Source organism: Hordeum vulgare, chromosome 4H (assembly GCF_904849725.1).
Source record: "Hordeum vulgare subsp. vulgare chromosome 4H, MorexV3_pseudomolecules_assembly, whole genome shotgun sequence".
In the NCBI taxonomy this organism is placed as follows: Eukaryota; Viridiplantae; Streptophyta; class Magnoliopsida; order Poales; family Poaceae; genus Hordeum; species Hordeum vulgare.
In genome coordinates this window covers 605,835,086-605,852,557 of record NC_058521.1, presented here as the reverse complement: position 1 = coordinate 605,852,557, position 17,472 = coordinate 605,835,086, and the positions used below count along the sequence as shown (strand labels likewise).

At 43.9% G+C, this 17,472-nt stretch overlaps 1 protein-coding gene and 1 pseudogene across 1 annotated transcript; both read left to right on the top strand.

The window, feature by feature from the left end:
* The first annotated feature begins 407 nt into the window (after positions 1-407).
* On the top strand, positions 408-2,026 carry LOC123450922 (annotated as a pseudogene).
* Positions 2,027-13,939: 11,913 nt separating this feature from the next.
* LOC123447554 (DIBOA-glucoside dioxygenase BX6-like) lies at positions 13,940-15,292 on the top strand. Its single transcript, XM_045124160.1, has one exon. The coding sequence runs from the start codon at positions 14,020-14,022 to the stop codon at positions 15,154-15,156; it is 1,137 nt and encodes a 378-aa protein (XP_044980095.1). The 5' UTR covers positions 13,940-14,019; the 3' UTR covers positions 15,157-15,292.
* The last annotated feature ends 2,180 nt before the right edge of the window (positions 15,293-17,472 follow it).

Below are 17,472 nucleotides of genomic sequence, written 5' to 3'. Positions count from 1 at the left end.
ACGGACCCTATCGACCAGAGACACTGTTAATACCTATTTATACGCGGTTTAGATCTTTTTGTAACGGTTTGCCCAAAATTTGATACTAATATGTAAAAATTACCAATCTTCTTAATACCAGTCTGCTTGTAATGATTCAATTGTGATACTTTTGTGCAATTAACTCTATATATATGCACAACGAGATAATGTTGTTAACAAAATCATGGACGTGAACATACAATTTGAGCATATATCTAGCTAGAATTCCGAATACATGTCAAGTCATATTTTCTATAACGTACGCATGCATGTATTAGGCATGTGATGTGGCTTGCGTTGCCCCTTCGCCCTATATATGTATGCAACGCACCTCGTCGATTTAAGCCAGCCAACCAACCAAGCGAGCCCTCATAGGGGCGACAGAAATGGGCAGCTCCAGCGACATGATCTTGTCTGCCGTCGACGACAAGGAACCATTCCAGCCTCTCAACCAGGAGGACGTCCGCACCTACCTACACAAATCCGTCGACTTCACCAATGTGGAGTCCATGCCGCGCGGTTCTCTTCCCGACGTCCAGCCGGGGTACCTGCAGCGCGAGTTCATGTCGTCCCCGCCCACCTATCCCTCGCCTTTCCATGTCACCATGAAGGAGCTCAGGGACTCCATCGTCCCCGGCCGGCATGACGCACTGGGCCAGCCCCAACTTCTTCGCATTCTTCCCTGCCACCAACAGCGCCGCCGCCATCGCCGGAGACCTCATCGCCTCCGCCATGAACACCGTCGGCTTCACGTGGCAGGATGCCCCCGCCGCAACCGAGCTGGAGGCGCTCACGCTCGACTGGCTCGCACAACTCCTTGGCCTGCCAGCCACCTTCATGAACCGCACCGTCGCCGGTGCCCGTGGCACAGGCGGTGCCGTCATCCTCGGCACCACCAGCGAGGCAATGCTGGTTACAATCGTGGCTGCCCGTGACGCTGCGCTGCGCCGGAGCAGCTCCATCGGTGTGTCTGGCCTGCCGCGCCTAGTGGTCTAGCTACGCCGCGGACCAGACCCACTCCACCTTCTTCAAGGCATGCCGTCTCTCCGGCTTCGACCCCGCCAACATCCGCTCCATATCCGTGCCGGGCCAGAAACCGACTACGGGATCGACTCGACCAAGCTGCTCGAGGCCATGCAGGCCGACGTCGAGGCTGGCCTCGTGCCAACGTACGTCTGTGCCACGTCTTCCAACGCCGTACGTCGACCCGGTTGGCGCTGTCGCCGACGTTGCTTCATTGTTCGGCGCATGGGTCCATGTCGATGCCGCCTACGCCGGCAGCGCTTGCATCTGCCCGGAGTTCCGCCACCACCTCGACGGTGTGGAGCGGGTGGACTCCATCAGCGTCAGCCCACACAAGTGGCTTCTCACCTGCCTCGACTGCACTTGCCTCTATCTCTATGTTCGTGATGCTCACCGCCTGAGCGACTCCATGCATGGGCACCAACCCAGAGTACTTCAAGAACGATGCTACCGAATCAGGTGACGTGGCTGGTCTAAAGGACATGCAGGTCGGTGTGGGCCGCCGCTTTCGTGCCCTCAAGCTAGCTCTGGATGGTCATGCGCACCTATGGCACTTGCAAGCTCCAACAACACATCCGAAGTGACGTCGCCATGGCCAAGATGTTTGAATGTCTTGTCGGTGGGGACCCTCGATTCGAGGTCGTCGTGCCTAGGAACTTTGCCATGGTGTGCTTCAGGATCAAGGCGAGTGGAGCCATGACAGAGGAGGACGCCGATGAGGCCAACCGTGTTCTGATGAAGAACGTCAACAAGACCGGTAAGGCATACCTTTCTCACACGGTGGTTGGCGATAGGTTTGTGCTTCGGTTCGCCGTGGGGGTCATCGCTACAGGAGGAGAGGCATGTGAGGAGTGCGTGGGAGCTCATCAAGAAGACAACCGGTGAGATAATCTTATCTTATCTTATCTTACCTCTATCCCTACTAATAAATCACATATTGCTTATGCGGTACGTCATTAAAATTGCCTCTAAAACTCTCTAATATTGCCCACCAGTGCCACTATATAAGTTATAAAAAAACGTTTTGCAGGGAATCCTCGCATGGGCCGGCCCAAGCATAGGGACCAGCTATACTACGCTCTGCTCGCTGGAAAATACACAACACGTCCATTTTGGCCAGCCCATCGGAGGGGCCTATTTTTTTAGTTTTTTAGTTACTATTATTTATCTGTTCCTTTTTATTTTTTCTAATTCAAATTAATCAAAAGTAAACTTTAGAAATTCAAAAAATTATATTTACATAAATGTTTCATAAAACATAAAATGTTTGCAAATTCAAAAATTGTTCGGAATTTTTGTAAAAATATTTACATATTAAAAAATTGTAATTTTGGAGAAAACATTCGTGATTGAACCGCTCTAAAGCTCTAAAGGTCAGCTTCTCAGGCTCGATACCGGGAGTCACGCACTTGAACCGCTTCCAAACCCTGCCCGACAAGGATAATGATTTGCTAAGTTTTTCATTAATTGATATATCAGAAAATCATCGAGACCGATAGAGCGCAAGAATGATTGAAATTACCCTTGGAGCATGTCCTGCAGGCTTTGGAACTATTCCAAGGGTCTCGATAATGGGTCGAAGGCATCAACTCTTCCCTTATCAATTTGAATGTCCAACAGAATCCAATGGAAGCTGCACATGTGTGTGTGTGTCAGTAACTTATCAATTACACTTATAAGTGAATGGACACAACAGAGTAAAGACCCTCACCTGAAGTTGTATGGAAACAGTATGTGGTCACAGAAATTTTGATCTGTTAGAAACCTTAGAAGGTTTTCCTCCGTCTCCTTGGGTTTATCAGTTAGCGTCGCTATATGTATTTTATCTCGGTCAATAAACCCAATATTTAGGATGTTCTTTCTTTTACAATCCAGAATCTTCATTCTGCATAATAGAGTACAAGTTATATATAGACAATGAATTAAAATAACTAAACAAGTTATATGTAGACAACGAATTGAAAAACTTACACACAATAGCAACTCATAAGCGATTTGTCGAGGGCGTCGCCATTGTACATCTGGAAGAGTTCATCAAAGTCGATATGGATTTCTTCGGGGCGGCCGTAGTACTCCCGTGGGACACTCAGCACGACCATCGTTCTCCCATTCTTTGATTCACTTAAGTACCATGTATGCAAGTAACGCATATTTGTTGGGAGATCATCTTTGCTGACCAAAGGCGCTCCCATGACAAACTGTGGCTTAGGGGCTACCACAGCCTTGGGTAACCTGTCGTGTTGGGAAGCCAGAATGTCTTCAACCGAGATACCCCATTCAGCCGCCCACTTCTTTGCTAATTCGAAATCTTGCCCCTGCACCGGAGGGGGGACATTCTCTGTTAACACCTTGAGGGGTGGGATCGACTGTTTGGCCTGTTGTCCAAGCTGAGGAACGTCTGATTTTTTCTTGCTTGTAGTTGAACTTGATTTGCTCCCACTTGCACTTGCACGTGATCTGCTCTTTTTCACTTCCTTCTGCAATGTGCGTGTATAGTCATCAGGCTTATGGTGTAAGTCATAATGTGATGGAAGGGTCGTGAAGTATTTTGCAAATGCTATTTGCTTCTCGGTGTATTCCGGGCGGGGCTCGGGTTCCTTCTTTTTCATCTGCGCATCATGATGTTCCTTTGCTATCCTGGCGTTTTCCTCGGAGGTACGATCATAAGGTCTGATAGGAAGATTAGCATGAGGTACCTTTGGGAGGGGCGACCGTTTGCGCTTTGGGGGGCTCCGTCGCTTAGAAATCGTCGGCGGAGCATTCTTGGTGGCACGCTTCCGCTTAGTATCCGGAGCGGGCGGCGGCGGAGACGGACGACCCAAGTCCGGCGGCGGTGATCGAGATGGACTCGTGTTGTGTTGGCCGACGTCATGTGGAGGGCTTGGAGGTAATGGAGGTGTAGGTGACCTGCGACGACTCGGTGGCGGTGTTGTCCTTGGGGCCGAGCCTGGAAGCTTGATGTAGTTCTTGTCCCATAGGATGACTCCACCCAGTACTTCTTCGAGTGTCCTCTCATCTTCGGGTCCAGCTATGTCGAGTTCCATATCATGAAACCCCGCCATGATTTCATCCACCCCGACTTTAGCAAAGCCAGCTGGAATCTCACGCCCATGCCAGCGTGCATCAGGGCCAGAAGGTAAAGCTTGTCCGACGGCCACCTTCATGGATATGTTCTTGAATTTCTGATGGAGTTCACATGATGTTGACTCCTTGATTCCATCCACGGGGTAGCCGGGACCGCCCTCTATCATTCTTCGTGCATCGTCGGGCGGGGCATCAGATTCAGCCACGCTGCTTTTCCGCTTAGATGGGGCGGGGCAACATTGAAATGCCTTCCAGTGATTCGCCTGCTTGGCTAGATACCCCTCGAATACTGGCACTTTCTTTGTCTTCAGATAGTTTTTCCATAGCTTCTTCTTCCAGCTACGGAACAGTTCGGCCATCTTCTTCAGAGTCCACTGCTTGACTTTGGCCCTCAGTTTGTGTGCGGCGTCTTCATTCTCACATTCTGGCAGGTTGAAATGTGACATGAGATCATTCCAAAGATTATCTTTGTACCTTTCGGCGACATAGTCACTATCGGCTGCCCCTTTGCGCTTGTTCGACTCCCGAACGCTGATCGGGACGTGATCCCTAACGAGAACTCTGCATTGCTTCTTGAATGTGTCAGCAACATTCTTAGGAAGCTTGGGTTCGCCCGTAGGAAATATCACCTCAAAGGTGTAATGCGTCCGTGCATCCAACTTTCTAGTCGGGCCTCGTTTCGTAGTTTTGCTCGATGTGGAGGCCTAAGAGGGAGAAACATTCGTCAAATGAATGTATATGTATACAATATAGATCTATCTCCAATATTTTTCACATATTACAAGTGATTTTCGAACTTCATATGTATACCTCGCCGGACTTTATTATTTCTTCACCGGCTTCTCCATCAGTGGAGCTATCACCTTCTCCGTCATTGGACCTATCTCCTGCTCCATCGGCTTCATCTTCGTGTCGCTCGACCTCCATTCCAACGTTCTGGTTTAGATATGACGACGGAGATTCAGCTGGTTCAACGTCGGGGCCGTCTTTGATTATATCTTCGAGAAGTTCTTCCTCTTCGAGGTTCCTGATATGTGGATCCATAGTTCTGCAAAAAACGGATTCTCTTAACCTTTGTACCAAAAAAGAATTATTCTATCAGGAAGTCCGTTCCAAAACAACTTAAGTCCGAGGTCATGGCTCCACCCGGGACTCCTAGATTTCCGCATAGTATTCAAAGTAGGAGTACTTTTCCAATTTAAGCATTCAATAAGCAAAACCAAATCGTAAAATAAAGTAGTATTCAAATTAGCAAGCATTCAATTATAAGTTAATACATCATCACTTTTGTCCGTACATCGTCGAATATTATCACTAATACTCCTCGAATACTATCATACATATAGCATCACTGATACATCTAGAACCGTAGCGCCCGACGGGTATCGGCGCGGGCGGTGGACACCCAAAGAGAAGGAACCATCACAGGATCATAGCTCCAGTGAGATCCCCGAAGAACCTGCCAGGTATGCTCGAACCTGCCCTCCAACGCAACCATGTAGCGACGGACGTGCTCATCCTCCTCGCTGACACGGTGACGTACCACCTCCGCGGTGTCTGGAAGCCTCAGCACCCTCACTGGCCCACGCGACCAACACCAAACAAGGATCGGGTCAACGACGGGCTGGCTCCTCACCAACCTACGCCCCCCGGAAGGTAGCACCTCCCAATACCAGCCGGGCGGAGCCCAGTCCCGGACAGGGCCCCTCTGATCAAGCAGGTGTCCTCCGCCGAGTCGACGACGAGGATGCGGGATAGGCATCGTAAAATAAACTAAAAAAATAAACTAGTTCTATTAATTTTCTTGCTAAAAATAAACTATTAACACTTAAGCATATACAATAGCAAAATTAAACTATTAACACTTAAGCATATACAATAGCAAAATTAAGCAATAATCTAAGAAACACTATTAACACTTAAGCATATACACTATACAATAGCAAAATCAAATGACAAAAAAAATATTTCTTCTTCTTGTAACCATAAACTATTTTTTCCTCTTCTTCTATTTCTCCTCTTCTTCTACTTCTTCTTCTACTTCTACTTCTCCTCTTCTTCTACTACTTCTCCTCTTCTCTTCTTCTACTTCTCCTCTCCTCCTCTTCTAATTTTTTCTCTTCTTCTACTTCTCCTCTTCTTCTATTTTTCCTCTTCTTCTATTTTCATTGATCTCCAAACGGTATTCAGGCTTCGACATGTCAGGACTTCGAAGGCTCATATGGCAGTTGCCTTGATCGACGAGGAATATGGTAATATGAAGACCAATTTCCCAAAGTCTCAACACAAACTTTGGGAGAAGGCCCCACTTGATCGTATCAACATTGAATCAAATTATAGGGAAAATTGAAACTATATTAGAAATTATAGTTTCAATTTTTATAGGGAAAATTGAAACTATATTAGAAATTATAGTTTCAAACTAAGTCACAAAAATTGAAACTATATTAGAAATTATAGGGAAAATTCAATATAAATTCAAATGATAATTTAGATTGAATTTTCTCTATGATTTCGAATATAGTTTCAATTTTTTTCTATTTTCATAATTAATAATTTTGACTATCCAAACTATTATCTATTTTGTTATTTTCAATTAAAAACTATGTTTACTAAAAATTCTTTTTGCATATTTGAGAATTTGACAAAACTATGATAATGAAAAGTGTTTCAAATTGAATAAATAATGCAAAACTATTTTTTATTTTCATAATTAATAATTTTGAGTATCCAAACTATTATCTATTTTGTTATTTTCAATTAAAAACTATGTTTATTAAAAATTCTTTTTGCATATTTGAGAATTTGGCAAAACTATGATAATGAAAAGTGTTTCAAATTGAATAAATAATGCAAAACTATTTTTTATTTTCATAATTAATAATTTTTACTATCCAAACTATTATCTATTTTGTTATTTTCAATTAAAAACTATGTTTATTAAAAATTCTTTTTGCATATTTGAACTCCATACTTTTTGTGTGTTCAAAATGCACCATTCTAAGGCACATCACAAAATTTCAACAATTTCTGACTTCATTTGGTATTCTTCGTGCATTTACTTATTATTTTTTTGAGCTAGTTGACCCTGAAATTGAAAAGCACTACAAATGAACTCTAAAAATGTTGAAAGTTGGCATGCTATAATCATTTCACCCACATAGCATGTGTTAAAAAGTTGAGAGGGCTACGACAAAAACTGGATGCAGTTCGTGTACAAAACGGACAATCTCTCTCGAAGTAGCAAGGCTTCGAACGAGAACTCATCTCTTACAAAGGGATTTCAATTTTTTGAACTTATTTGAACTCCATACTTTTTGTGTGTTCAAAATGTACCATTCTAAGGCACATCACAAAATTTCAACAATTTCTGACTTCATTTGGTATTCTTCGTGCATTTACTTATTTTTTTTGAGCTAGTTGACCCTGAAATTGAAAAGCACTACAAATGAACTCTGAAAATGTTGAAAGTTGGCATGATATCATCATTTCACCCACATAGCATGTGTTAAAAAGTTGAGAGGGCTACGACAAAAACTGGATGCACTTCGTGTACAAAACGGACAATCTCTCTCGAAGTAGCAAGGCTTCGAACGAGAACTCATCTCTTACAAAGGGATTTCATTTTTTTTGAACTTATTTGAACTCCATACTTTTTGTGTGTTCAAAATGCACCATTCTAAGGCACATCACAAAATTTCAACAATTTCTGACTTCATTTGGTATTCTTCGTGCAGTTACTTATTTTTTTGAGCTAGTTGACCCTGAAATTAAAAAGCACTACAAATGAACTCTGAAAATGTTGAAAGTTGGCATGATATCATCATTTCATCCACATAGCATGTGTTAAAAAGTTGAGAGGGCCACGACAAAAACTGGATGCATTTCATGTACAAAACGGACAATCTCTCTCGAAGTAGCAGGGTTTCGAACGAGAACTCATCTCTTACAAAGGGATTTCATTTTTTTGAACTTATTTGAACTCCATACTTCCTGTGTGTTCAAAATGCACCATTATAAGGCACATCACAAAATTTTAACAATTTCTGACTTCATTTGGTATTCTTCGTGCATTTACTTTTTTTTTGAGCTAGTTGACCCTGAAATTGAAAAGCACTACAAATGAACTGTGAATATCTTGAAAGTTGGCATGCTATCATCATTTCACCCACATAGCATGTGTTAAAAAGTTGAGAGGGATACGACAAAAACTGGATGCACTTCGTGTACAAAACGGACAATCTCTCTCGAAGTAGGAGGGTTTCGAACGAGAACTCATCTCTTACAAAGGGATTTCATTTTTTTGAACTTATTTGAACTCCATACTTTCTGTGTGTTCAAAATGCACCATTCTAAGGCACATCACAAAATTTCAACAATTTCTGACTTCATTTGGTATTCTTCGTGCATTTACTTATTTTTTTTTTAGCTAGTCGACCCTGAAATTGAAAAGCACTACAAATGAACTCTGAAAATGTTGAAAGTTGGCATGCTATCATCATTTCACCCACATAGCATGTGTTAAAAAGTTGAGAGGGCTACGACAAAAACTGGATGAACTTCGTGTACAAAACGGACAATCTCTCTCGATGATGGTCGCTACTCCTACTTCCCCTAGTACATAACCAATATATAGCACAAGGAGAAGAAGGAGAAGCGACCCCCACAACAAAAGTGGTTCCGCGGCACGCCACGTGGTTCCGCTGCACGCCACGTGGGACTAATGGTCTTTCATTTTTAAATGACTGTTTTAATCAAAAACAGATCTGTTACAAAAGGGATTTCATTTTTTGAACTTATTTGAACTGAAGACTTTTTGTATATATATGTGGTCGAAATGCATGATACCATGAAGTTAGAAAGGGCTAAACCATTCAAAAGTAGCAAATGAAGTTAGAAAGGGCTAAACCATTCAAATTTGGAAACTACAATGACACAAACAGAAACTAGACATATATAAATTGGTCCAAGCAGTACATGATACTAGTCCAAACAGTACATAATAATAGCTACCATAGATATATATACAAGTGTTCGACGTTGAGAACACTACTCGTCTGAATCGTCTGAATCAGAATGTCCACCTTCCTCGAGGTGACGCTGGCCATAGTTGACGACTCGAATCTTGCGGTACAACTCGTATGAAACGTATGCATCTTTTGCTGCATACTCAATGTTGATAGGATCAAGTGGGCCCTTCTCCCAAAGTTTGTGCTGAAACTTTGGGAAACTGGTCTTCATATCACCATATCCCTCGTCGATCAAGGCAACTGCCATATGAGCCATTGAAGTCCTGTCATGTCGAAGCCTGAATACCGTTTGGAGATCAACGAGGCAACCAGCTGGTATCTCAATACCGAAGCTGTGCCTCATCTTCAGCTTGTCGTTCCTTATGTCAACGGAAGCAAAAGTGATGCCGCTGCGAAGGAAGTCCATGAGTTCTGGACAATCCTTGTCACTCCTGCAACAGAAACAAATTAAAATGGAACAAATGTTACATACTGCTGCAATAAGGAAACATGTTTCACTACAACTAAAGAGAAAATTATCTTTAGGATTCAAATAGAACATATGCAATGGAACCTAGAGAGATCACTATAGCTATCCAATGGAACCTAGAGAGATCACTAGCTATATGCAATTTTCATGACTATGACATATCATATTGCTATCCAATGGAACCTAGAGAGATCACTAGCTATATTCAATTTTCATAACCTTGGATCAAAGAACACCGCATAAAATTGTATCACTACAACTATGATTTCAATGGAACATATTGAACCAATCAGATTTTTCAGATTGTGGAACACTATTCTAATCAGATTGTGTTCCCTTCAACTAATCAAAATTGTTTCACTACAACTATTTGAAGCGAACCAACTATGATTCCAATGGAACATATTAAACACTAGTTGATTCTAATACGATTTTTCAAATTATGGAACACTATTCCAATCAGATTGTGTTCCCCTTCAACTAATCAAAATTGTTTCACTACAACTATTTGAAGGGAACCAACTATGATTCCAATGGAACATATTAAACACTAGTTGATTCTAATACGATTTTTCAGATTATGGAACACTATTCCAATTAGATTGTGTTCCCCTTCAACTAATCAAAATTGTTTCACTACAGCTATTTGAAGGGAACCAACTATGATTGAAACAAATAAACTTACAATGTCATTATCTTGGATCAAAGAAAGCCTCAAAACTTACCTCGCCCATTGGAAGATCAAGACATGGCGTGCGAAGCATAGTTGGATTTCGGCAACACCGCGTTGATCGGCCGTGTACTCCAAATCAAGCCCCAAGAACTTCTCATGATCCACTGCGTTGTCAAACCATTTTTCCTTCAACTGTTGAAGAAAAAACGGCACCTCCCTGCTCAGGTTCGTGTACACGACATCGAGCATGGTCGTGCCATGTGCGAGCACCTTATGAAAGCTAGTTGGCATGGTGGAAGAAGAGAAGGGAAGAAGAGAGGAGAAGAACAGAGAGGGAGAGCAGAGAGAAGAAGAAACAGAGAAATGGCGACTGTACGCTTCGGTTCGTGTTTTTCATCGCCCGAAACGACGCGGGATGCAAACCGTTTGGGTCTTTAGTCCCGGGTTGAGCCACCAACCGGGACTAAAGAGGTATACCAACGGTTGCCACCACTACGGCAGGCCACGTGTTAGTCCTTTAGTCCCGGATTGAGCCACCAACCGGGACTAAAAGGGGATACGAACGGTTGCCACCACCACTGCCCGCCGCGTAGCCCTTTATTCCCGGTTTGGGACACGAACCGGGACTAAAGGCTCCTTACGGGCCGGGACTAAAGCCTCGAGGGAGGCATTGAGAATTGGGGCGACGTGGTCGGGCCTTTAGTCCCGACCCAGAGGCAGGCCGGGACTAAAGGGTCCCGGCTAAAGGCCCGTTTTCCACTAGTGTGAGATGGTAGACTGCACATGCATCATGCATGGCTGCTCATGCATGCATTGGCTCAGTACAAGATCACTATACGTACACCTACACCATCACTGCATGAATACACTACAGATGTGCAACTAGGAGGACCCTTAATGCGTCAGCCAATGAAAATAACAACATCCAAAATGAATATTAATGATGACGGGAAATAAGGAATACTAAATTTTCATTAGATGCCTAAGGCTGGCCATAGTGGGAGTAACTTAGAGCATGGTTAATAGTATAGCCAACTGCTGGCTATAAGCCATCTTATAGCACATCTTATAGCTAGCTTGTACAATAGTTAGCTATAAAAGAGTACTACTTTTATCATATATGACCCACCTTTCATTCTTACAAAGTACCTACGAGCACGTGCTAGAGCTAGCTCTTCACGAAGAGCCCGCTTCCCTTCTTTCTCCTCTTCTCTTTCATCCAACTCAGCAAAAATATACTATTTTAATCCTTACACCCTGCTGACTGTATCTTATTATACTTGCTCTTAGATAGTATCATGTACTTGAGAGTAGCAAACATGCTGATGTGACAGACAATTAAAGAAGAAAAAGAGGGTTAGAGTAACATAGGTAGATACCGTATCATGTTAAATGTTATGCTAGTATGTGTCTTGCATGTCAATAAATGAGGTCATCTACTATCATAGTTTATGATACTATCCATTATGAAGGTAGTATCATACAATAGTATCATATGCATGATACTACTACATGATACTCTCCACTGCCTTATGCACCTACACGAAGGGAGTGCTCTCCTCATCCTCTTCTTTGCAAAGCCATTTACTTCACAAACATCTATTCATAACTCCTAGATCTACTCCTAGTACCCCTCTGATCCACAGATCGACAAAAATATTCCCATCTGACAAGATTATATTTACAAGTGTATTCAAGGATCACATGAAATGTGACAGACATGATCGTAACAATCTTCCGAACATAACGTTTTACAATGTATGTCATTACTCGCACCTCGAGTATGTTGTAAACACACCAACTTCCAAAAAAGAGAGTATGTTGTAAACTTGGCCTAGGAACGCCATTCTACCTGGTTTAGAAAAGTTTGTTTTAATCAATCACACAAAGGGAGAGGAATCCCCACCCGTATATAAATGTGATTGATCTTGCTTATGTGGGAAACCGGATCGGAAACCATCAATCCAGTTCATGATATAAGAAAAACCTTGACATACATCCTGCCGAAGCAAGAATACAATACAACACAAAGATCAACAACCTAAACATGATGTACACATATAAGTTATTTAATGTAGGCCCATGATTTGCAGATGGGATCACCGCATACATTAAACTTACAGTGTTGCATGAATCACTCATACTGTTTACATACAGCCGGGGCCAGGGCCGAATCAAGGCTAATCTAATAAAGCACTCCAGATTGAGTTGTTCTAACTAACCATGAATATGGACGTGCAACTAGTTTACTATTTGCGGATGAAGGGTAATATAGTCTTGTTCACGTGTAAAGGATCGCTGGCGTGAATCCGTCATATCTACTTCATCCGTTTCTAAATACAAGTCTTTTTTAAAATTCTATCAAGGAACCACGTATGGATGTATATATAAAATCTTTAAATAAGTATTTGTAGGTGTAGCATTACTCGTCGAGCAACTTCTCATACCTAGTGCTAGTACAATAATGCTAGAACTTGAATTCAACTAGGGCGAGCCCCTTCATCCCTTATTATCAGTCATAGTTAAGTATGTCTTTGTTTGTACTCCGTCCGTCTCATAATACAAAACTGTCTTTGATATTACTATATATTTTCTTTATATCTAAATAATTGTAGTTGAAAAAAAACTAGACTAAGTTTTTTAACTAAAATTATTTGGAGAATGCTAGGCATCCACCGATGGATTTGTAGTAACCATCCACCATCATTTTAGCCGTCCGATGCGTACGCGTGCACCGTTCGATCGCCAGCTTGGTCGTCTCCGTCCACCACACAAAATCCTGAAACAACGCTCCAGTTGCGGAAACAAGCATGCTGCTACGTCGTTCGACTGACGGGTTAAAAATGACTGACGGGTCTTTCGCAACATAGATTATGTTGTAATTTTTTTGCAGCAAAAGAGCATGTTGCGAAAACGTTCGTATATTTTTTTTGCAATAGAATTTGTTATAGAATATTTTCTGCAACAAGGATCGTGTTGTAGAAATTTTTGCAACAAATGTCATGTTGCAAAAAACTGTTGCAACGTAGGTCAGGCTGTAGAAAACTTTTGCAACAAAAGATATTTGTTCCAATTTTTTAAAACAGAGACCAAGTTGCAGAAACTCGTCATTACGCCTACTTGCACTATGCAATCGTAGAAATCGACCGACTGATGGGAAGAGTTTTCCTTGTTATATAATATTTTCCACAGCAAAGCGGAAACATATGTAGAATTCTTTCTCTACAACAAAAGTCTTGTTGCACAAATATTTTGCAACCGAGTGTTTGTTGTAGATTTTTTTCTGCAACAGTAGGATGCAAGCTAGGTGAGCGTACATAAGGCAAGCGTTGCACGAGCGAGAGGCGTCTACCCTCAAGAGATTTAGATTCAGATCCTGCAACATAGGACGTGTTGCGGTACGCAATCTGTAATAAACGTTAAGTTACAGAATGACAAACTAGATGAGTTTAAATAGGACACGCGTCACACGATCGAGACGGCGAACGTCCGACGTGCGATCCGTCGGCTGGAGTACAACGTTTCCCTAATTATTTAGATACCGAAAAAGTATTAATGAGCATGAAATTTAACCTTTTGCTAGATGCTTGCACCGGCCAGGAGTCGCCCGGTTGTTTTCAGATTCCAAAAATAAAGTCATGTGAGGTAGGCAAACAAAACAAGTGATGGCACGCAAGTTCACGCGCCGATAGAGACAAGAAAAGAAATGCACACCTTGCATGACATTGATCCTTCACCAACTCATCGCCGGTCACTATACTATACTACACACTGCACACCGAGTGCGATCGAGAGCTAGCTACCTTCATCGAGCGACAATGGCGTCCGACCGCCTCAGCGCGCTCAGGGCCTTCGACGACACCAAGGCCGGCGTCAAGGGCCTCGTCGACGCCGGCGCCACAGCCATCCCGGCCATCTTCCACCACCCTCCCGACTCCTTCACCCCGTCCACTCTCACCACCGACGTCGCCGTCCCGGTCGTCGACCTCTCCTGCAGCCGGTCGGACGCGGTCGGCGCGGTGAAGGCCGCGGCGGAGACGGCCGGCTTCTTCCTGCTGGCGAACCACGGCGTGCCGGAGGCGGCCATGTCGGGTATGCTGGCGGCCGTGCGGCGCTTCAACGAGGAGCCGACGGAGGCCAAGGCGCCCTACTACACGCGGGACGCGGCGAGGCGCGTGCGGTACAGCTGCAACGCCGACCTCTTCCAGACGCTGGTCGGCAAGTGGCGCGACACCATTTACATGGACGACGCGGACGAGGACGACGCGGAGCTCCTCCCGCCGGCGTGCAGGGGCGTCGCGCCGGAGTACACGGGGCAGATGCGGCGGCTGGGGCGCGCCCTCTTCGAGCTGCTGTCGGAGGCCCTGGGGCTGCCTCCTGGGTACCTGGAGGAGGAGGCCGGCGGCATGGAGGCGCTGAGCGTGGCCGGGCACTACTACCCGGCGTGCCCGGAGCCGCACCTCACGATGGGCACCGTCAAGCACTCGGACCCCAGCTTCCTCACCGTGCTGCTCCAGGACGGCGTCGGCGGCCTCCAGGTTCTCGTGGACGACGACCTCGAGGATGCAGCGTGGGTGGACGTGCCGGCGGTGGGGGAGGCGTCGCTGGTGGTGAACGTCGGCGACTTCCTGCAGCTGGTGTCCAACGACAGGTTCAAGAGCCCGGTGCACCGCGTGGTGTCCAGGAGAGTGGGGCCCCGGGTGTCGGTGGCGTGCTTCTTCCGGGCGAACGGCGCGACGGTGTGCGCGCCGGCGGTGGTCGACGGGAGTGGCCCGCCGCGGTACAGGAGCGTCAAGGCGGAGGAGATGCTCTGCGTGTCCAACACACAGACACGACTCAACAACTTGAGGCTCTAGCTAGCTTACCCTCCGTTCAAAAGAAACAAGCTATGTCACGCTCCGTTGTACTGCAAACTGCTATTCCCTCCGTTTTCAAATATAAGTTTTTTTAAAGATTTCACATACATATGTATATAGACATATTTTAAAATAATTTATACATAGTCTTTTATTAATAAAATATTAAAAAACATATATTTAAGAATGGAAGGAGTATATCATAGGCATGATGGTTGATCATCGGGTCGTCGTTGTGTAGAGAATTCCTCTTTCAACTACTCCGAAACTCATAGGATAGAGGTTGCCATCATGGGCCCTTCCAATGACAACAAATAATTTAAGCTCGAAAATACTTTTAATGAGAAAGTGAACTATGGCCTTAAAGTTAACTTTTATAAAATTGAATTGTTTCGTTTCGGAGAGGCTAAAGGCGTGTCTACACAATACGCGGACCTGTTCAGTTGTGCATATGCCTAATTCTTGATAAAATATTCAAAAATTCTAATTCATTATCAACGTCTCACTAGTCACTGATATTGCAGAGTGGAAATGTGTTTGATAGTGCTTAGAGGAACATTTGAGCAGTTTGAAAGGTAAGCAGTTTGCTCTCCGTTACAGGACGACTCGTTCTGATAAAACTCTATTCTCACAAACATGACTCATTACATGCTCTTCTTTTTTGAGCTCCCAAATGCAGGCTGGATTATTTTCGATCCATATCCTTTTCGCAAGGAGACAGTACATAGAAAATGTATAGGCTTGAAGCTTGAAGACTCGCATTTTGGAGATGGTTTGACGGTGGCAAAGGAACTATTATATTCTGTTTCGGAACTTTCGCGATGAAGGAAGACTCGAAGATATGTTTTTGGGAGGAAAAGTGGACAGGAAATGTCACTCTTCAGGATGATACAACATTCTTCCGATAAGGATGATAATCTTGTGCATGTCCTCAACTTCTCCCCGCCAGAACTATCCTTTAGACGGTTTTTGATCAACCCTCATCTTGTTTCATGACATCATCTTCTATCCCGTTTGAATTCGATTAACCTGACTCAAAGACGGAATGTGTTTGAGTGGAATCTAATTGCAAACGGGCCCTTCTCGGCCGACTCTATGTACCGGATTGATTTTCACATAATTCTGTACCACCAATCCTTGTCCACTGCCCTTGATTTTCATAAAGTAAGGGCTTGCTGGTACTCGCGAAATCCCGAACTGAAGTAGACGGCTCAGATCATCCCTTCGTGGAAAATCCACTTTAATACCTCTGTGGTTCCACCCTCTCAAGTGACCATCGGAGGGTAGTAGAAACCAGCCTCCTAAGCTGATTGACCAACCCCTCCTCCGTCATCATAACTCCCATCACTCGCACCAACCCAATCCTCGGGCTCTCAAGTCGTGGTCTAGTGGAGTTCAAACCGGTGGTCTCGAAGAACATTGATATTTCCCGAGTGCAAGGAATCATCGTAGCACTTTCAAGATGGAAGTGGTAAGTATGGAGTGTCGAACTCACAAAGAGCTAAAGGTAAGGTCAATATTTTCCCAAGTCCTATCTGCCACCAATACGACTCTACGTACACCAAGTGTTTGCTTCTATCTAGTAACGAGAAAGAAAATTGCGTTGTGGGCATAAAGAGGATAACTTTGCATGATATTAGAGAACTAAAATATGAAAATAGTTGCTGCATTAAATAGAGTTAGAATATATTACAATATATTACAAAAAGCGAGTGTGGAATAATGATGGTATGGTGCGTCGAATCATTCTAGGCAATTGATGATGAGATCAGTAATCATTCTTGCAATTTTATATGAGAGAGAGGCATGAGCTAGCATACTTTTCGTACTTGGATCATATGAACTTATTATTGGACCTCTCGCAAGCATCCGCAAGTACTAGAAATCATTAAGATAAAACCCAATCATAGCCTTAAGTATCAAGTCCTCTTTAGTCCCATACGCGCACAACTCTCTTCCTTGGATGTAAGTTTTTATCATTCTCGCCACCCACTATAAAATATTCATGAACATATTGCAACACCCTCCAATGTGAATCTTTCACGTGTGTGCCTCACGAAAAGAACCTTAGGACAGCCCCAAAATCAAACATACACTCGAACCGTAGTGTGCCGTAGACTGCCTCCCTAATCATGACTCCCCTGTTGGGGCTAAAGGAAATACTTGACTTTGCCGTACTTACCCGCTGGCCAGAGCTGGTACAGTAAGTATCTAAGATCCTCCTCAAAGTACTAGCATCATGACCATTAGCTCTCATAAGAATAATGGAGTCATTGGTAAACAATAAGTGAGAGATGGAGGGAGCATTTCTGCTCA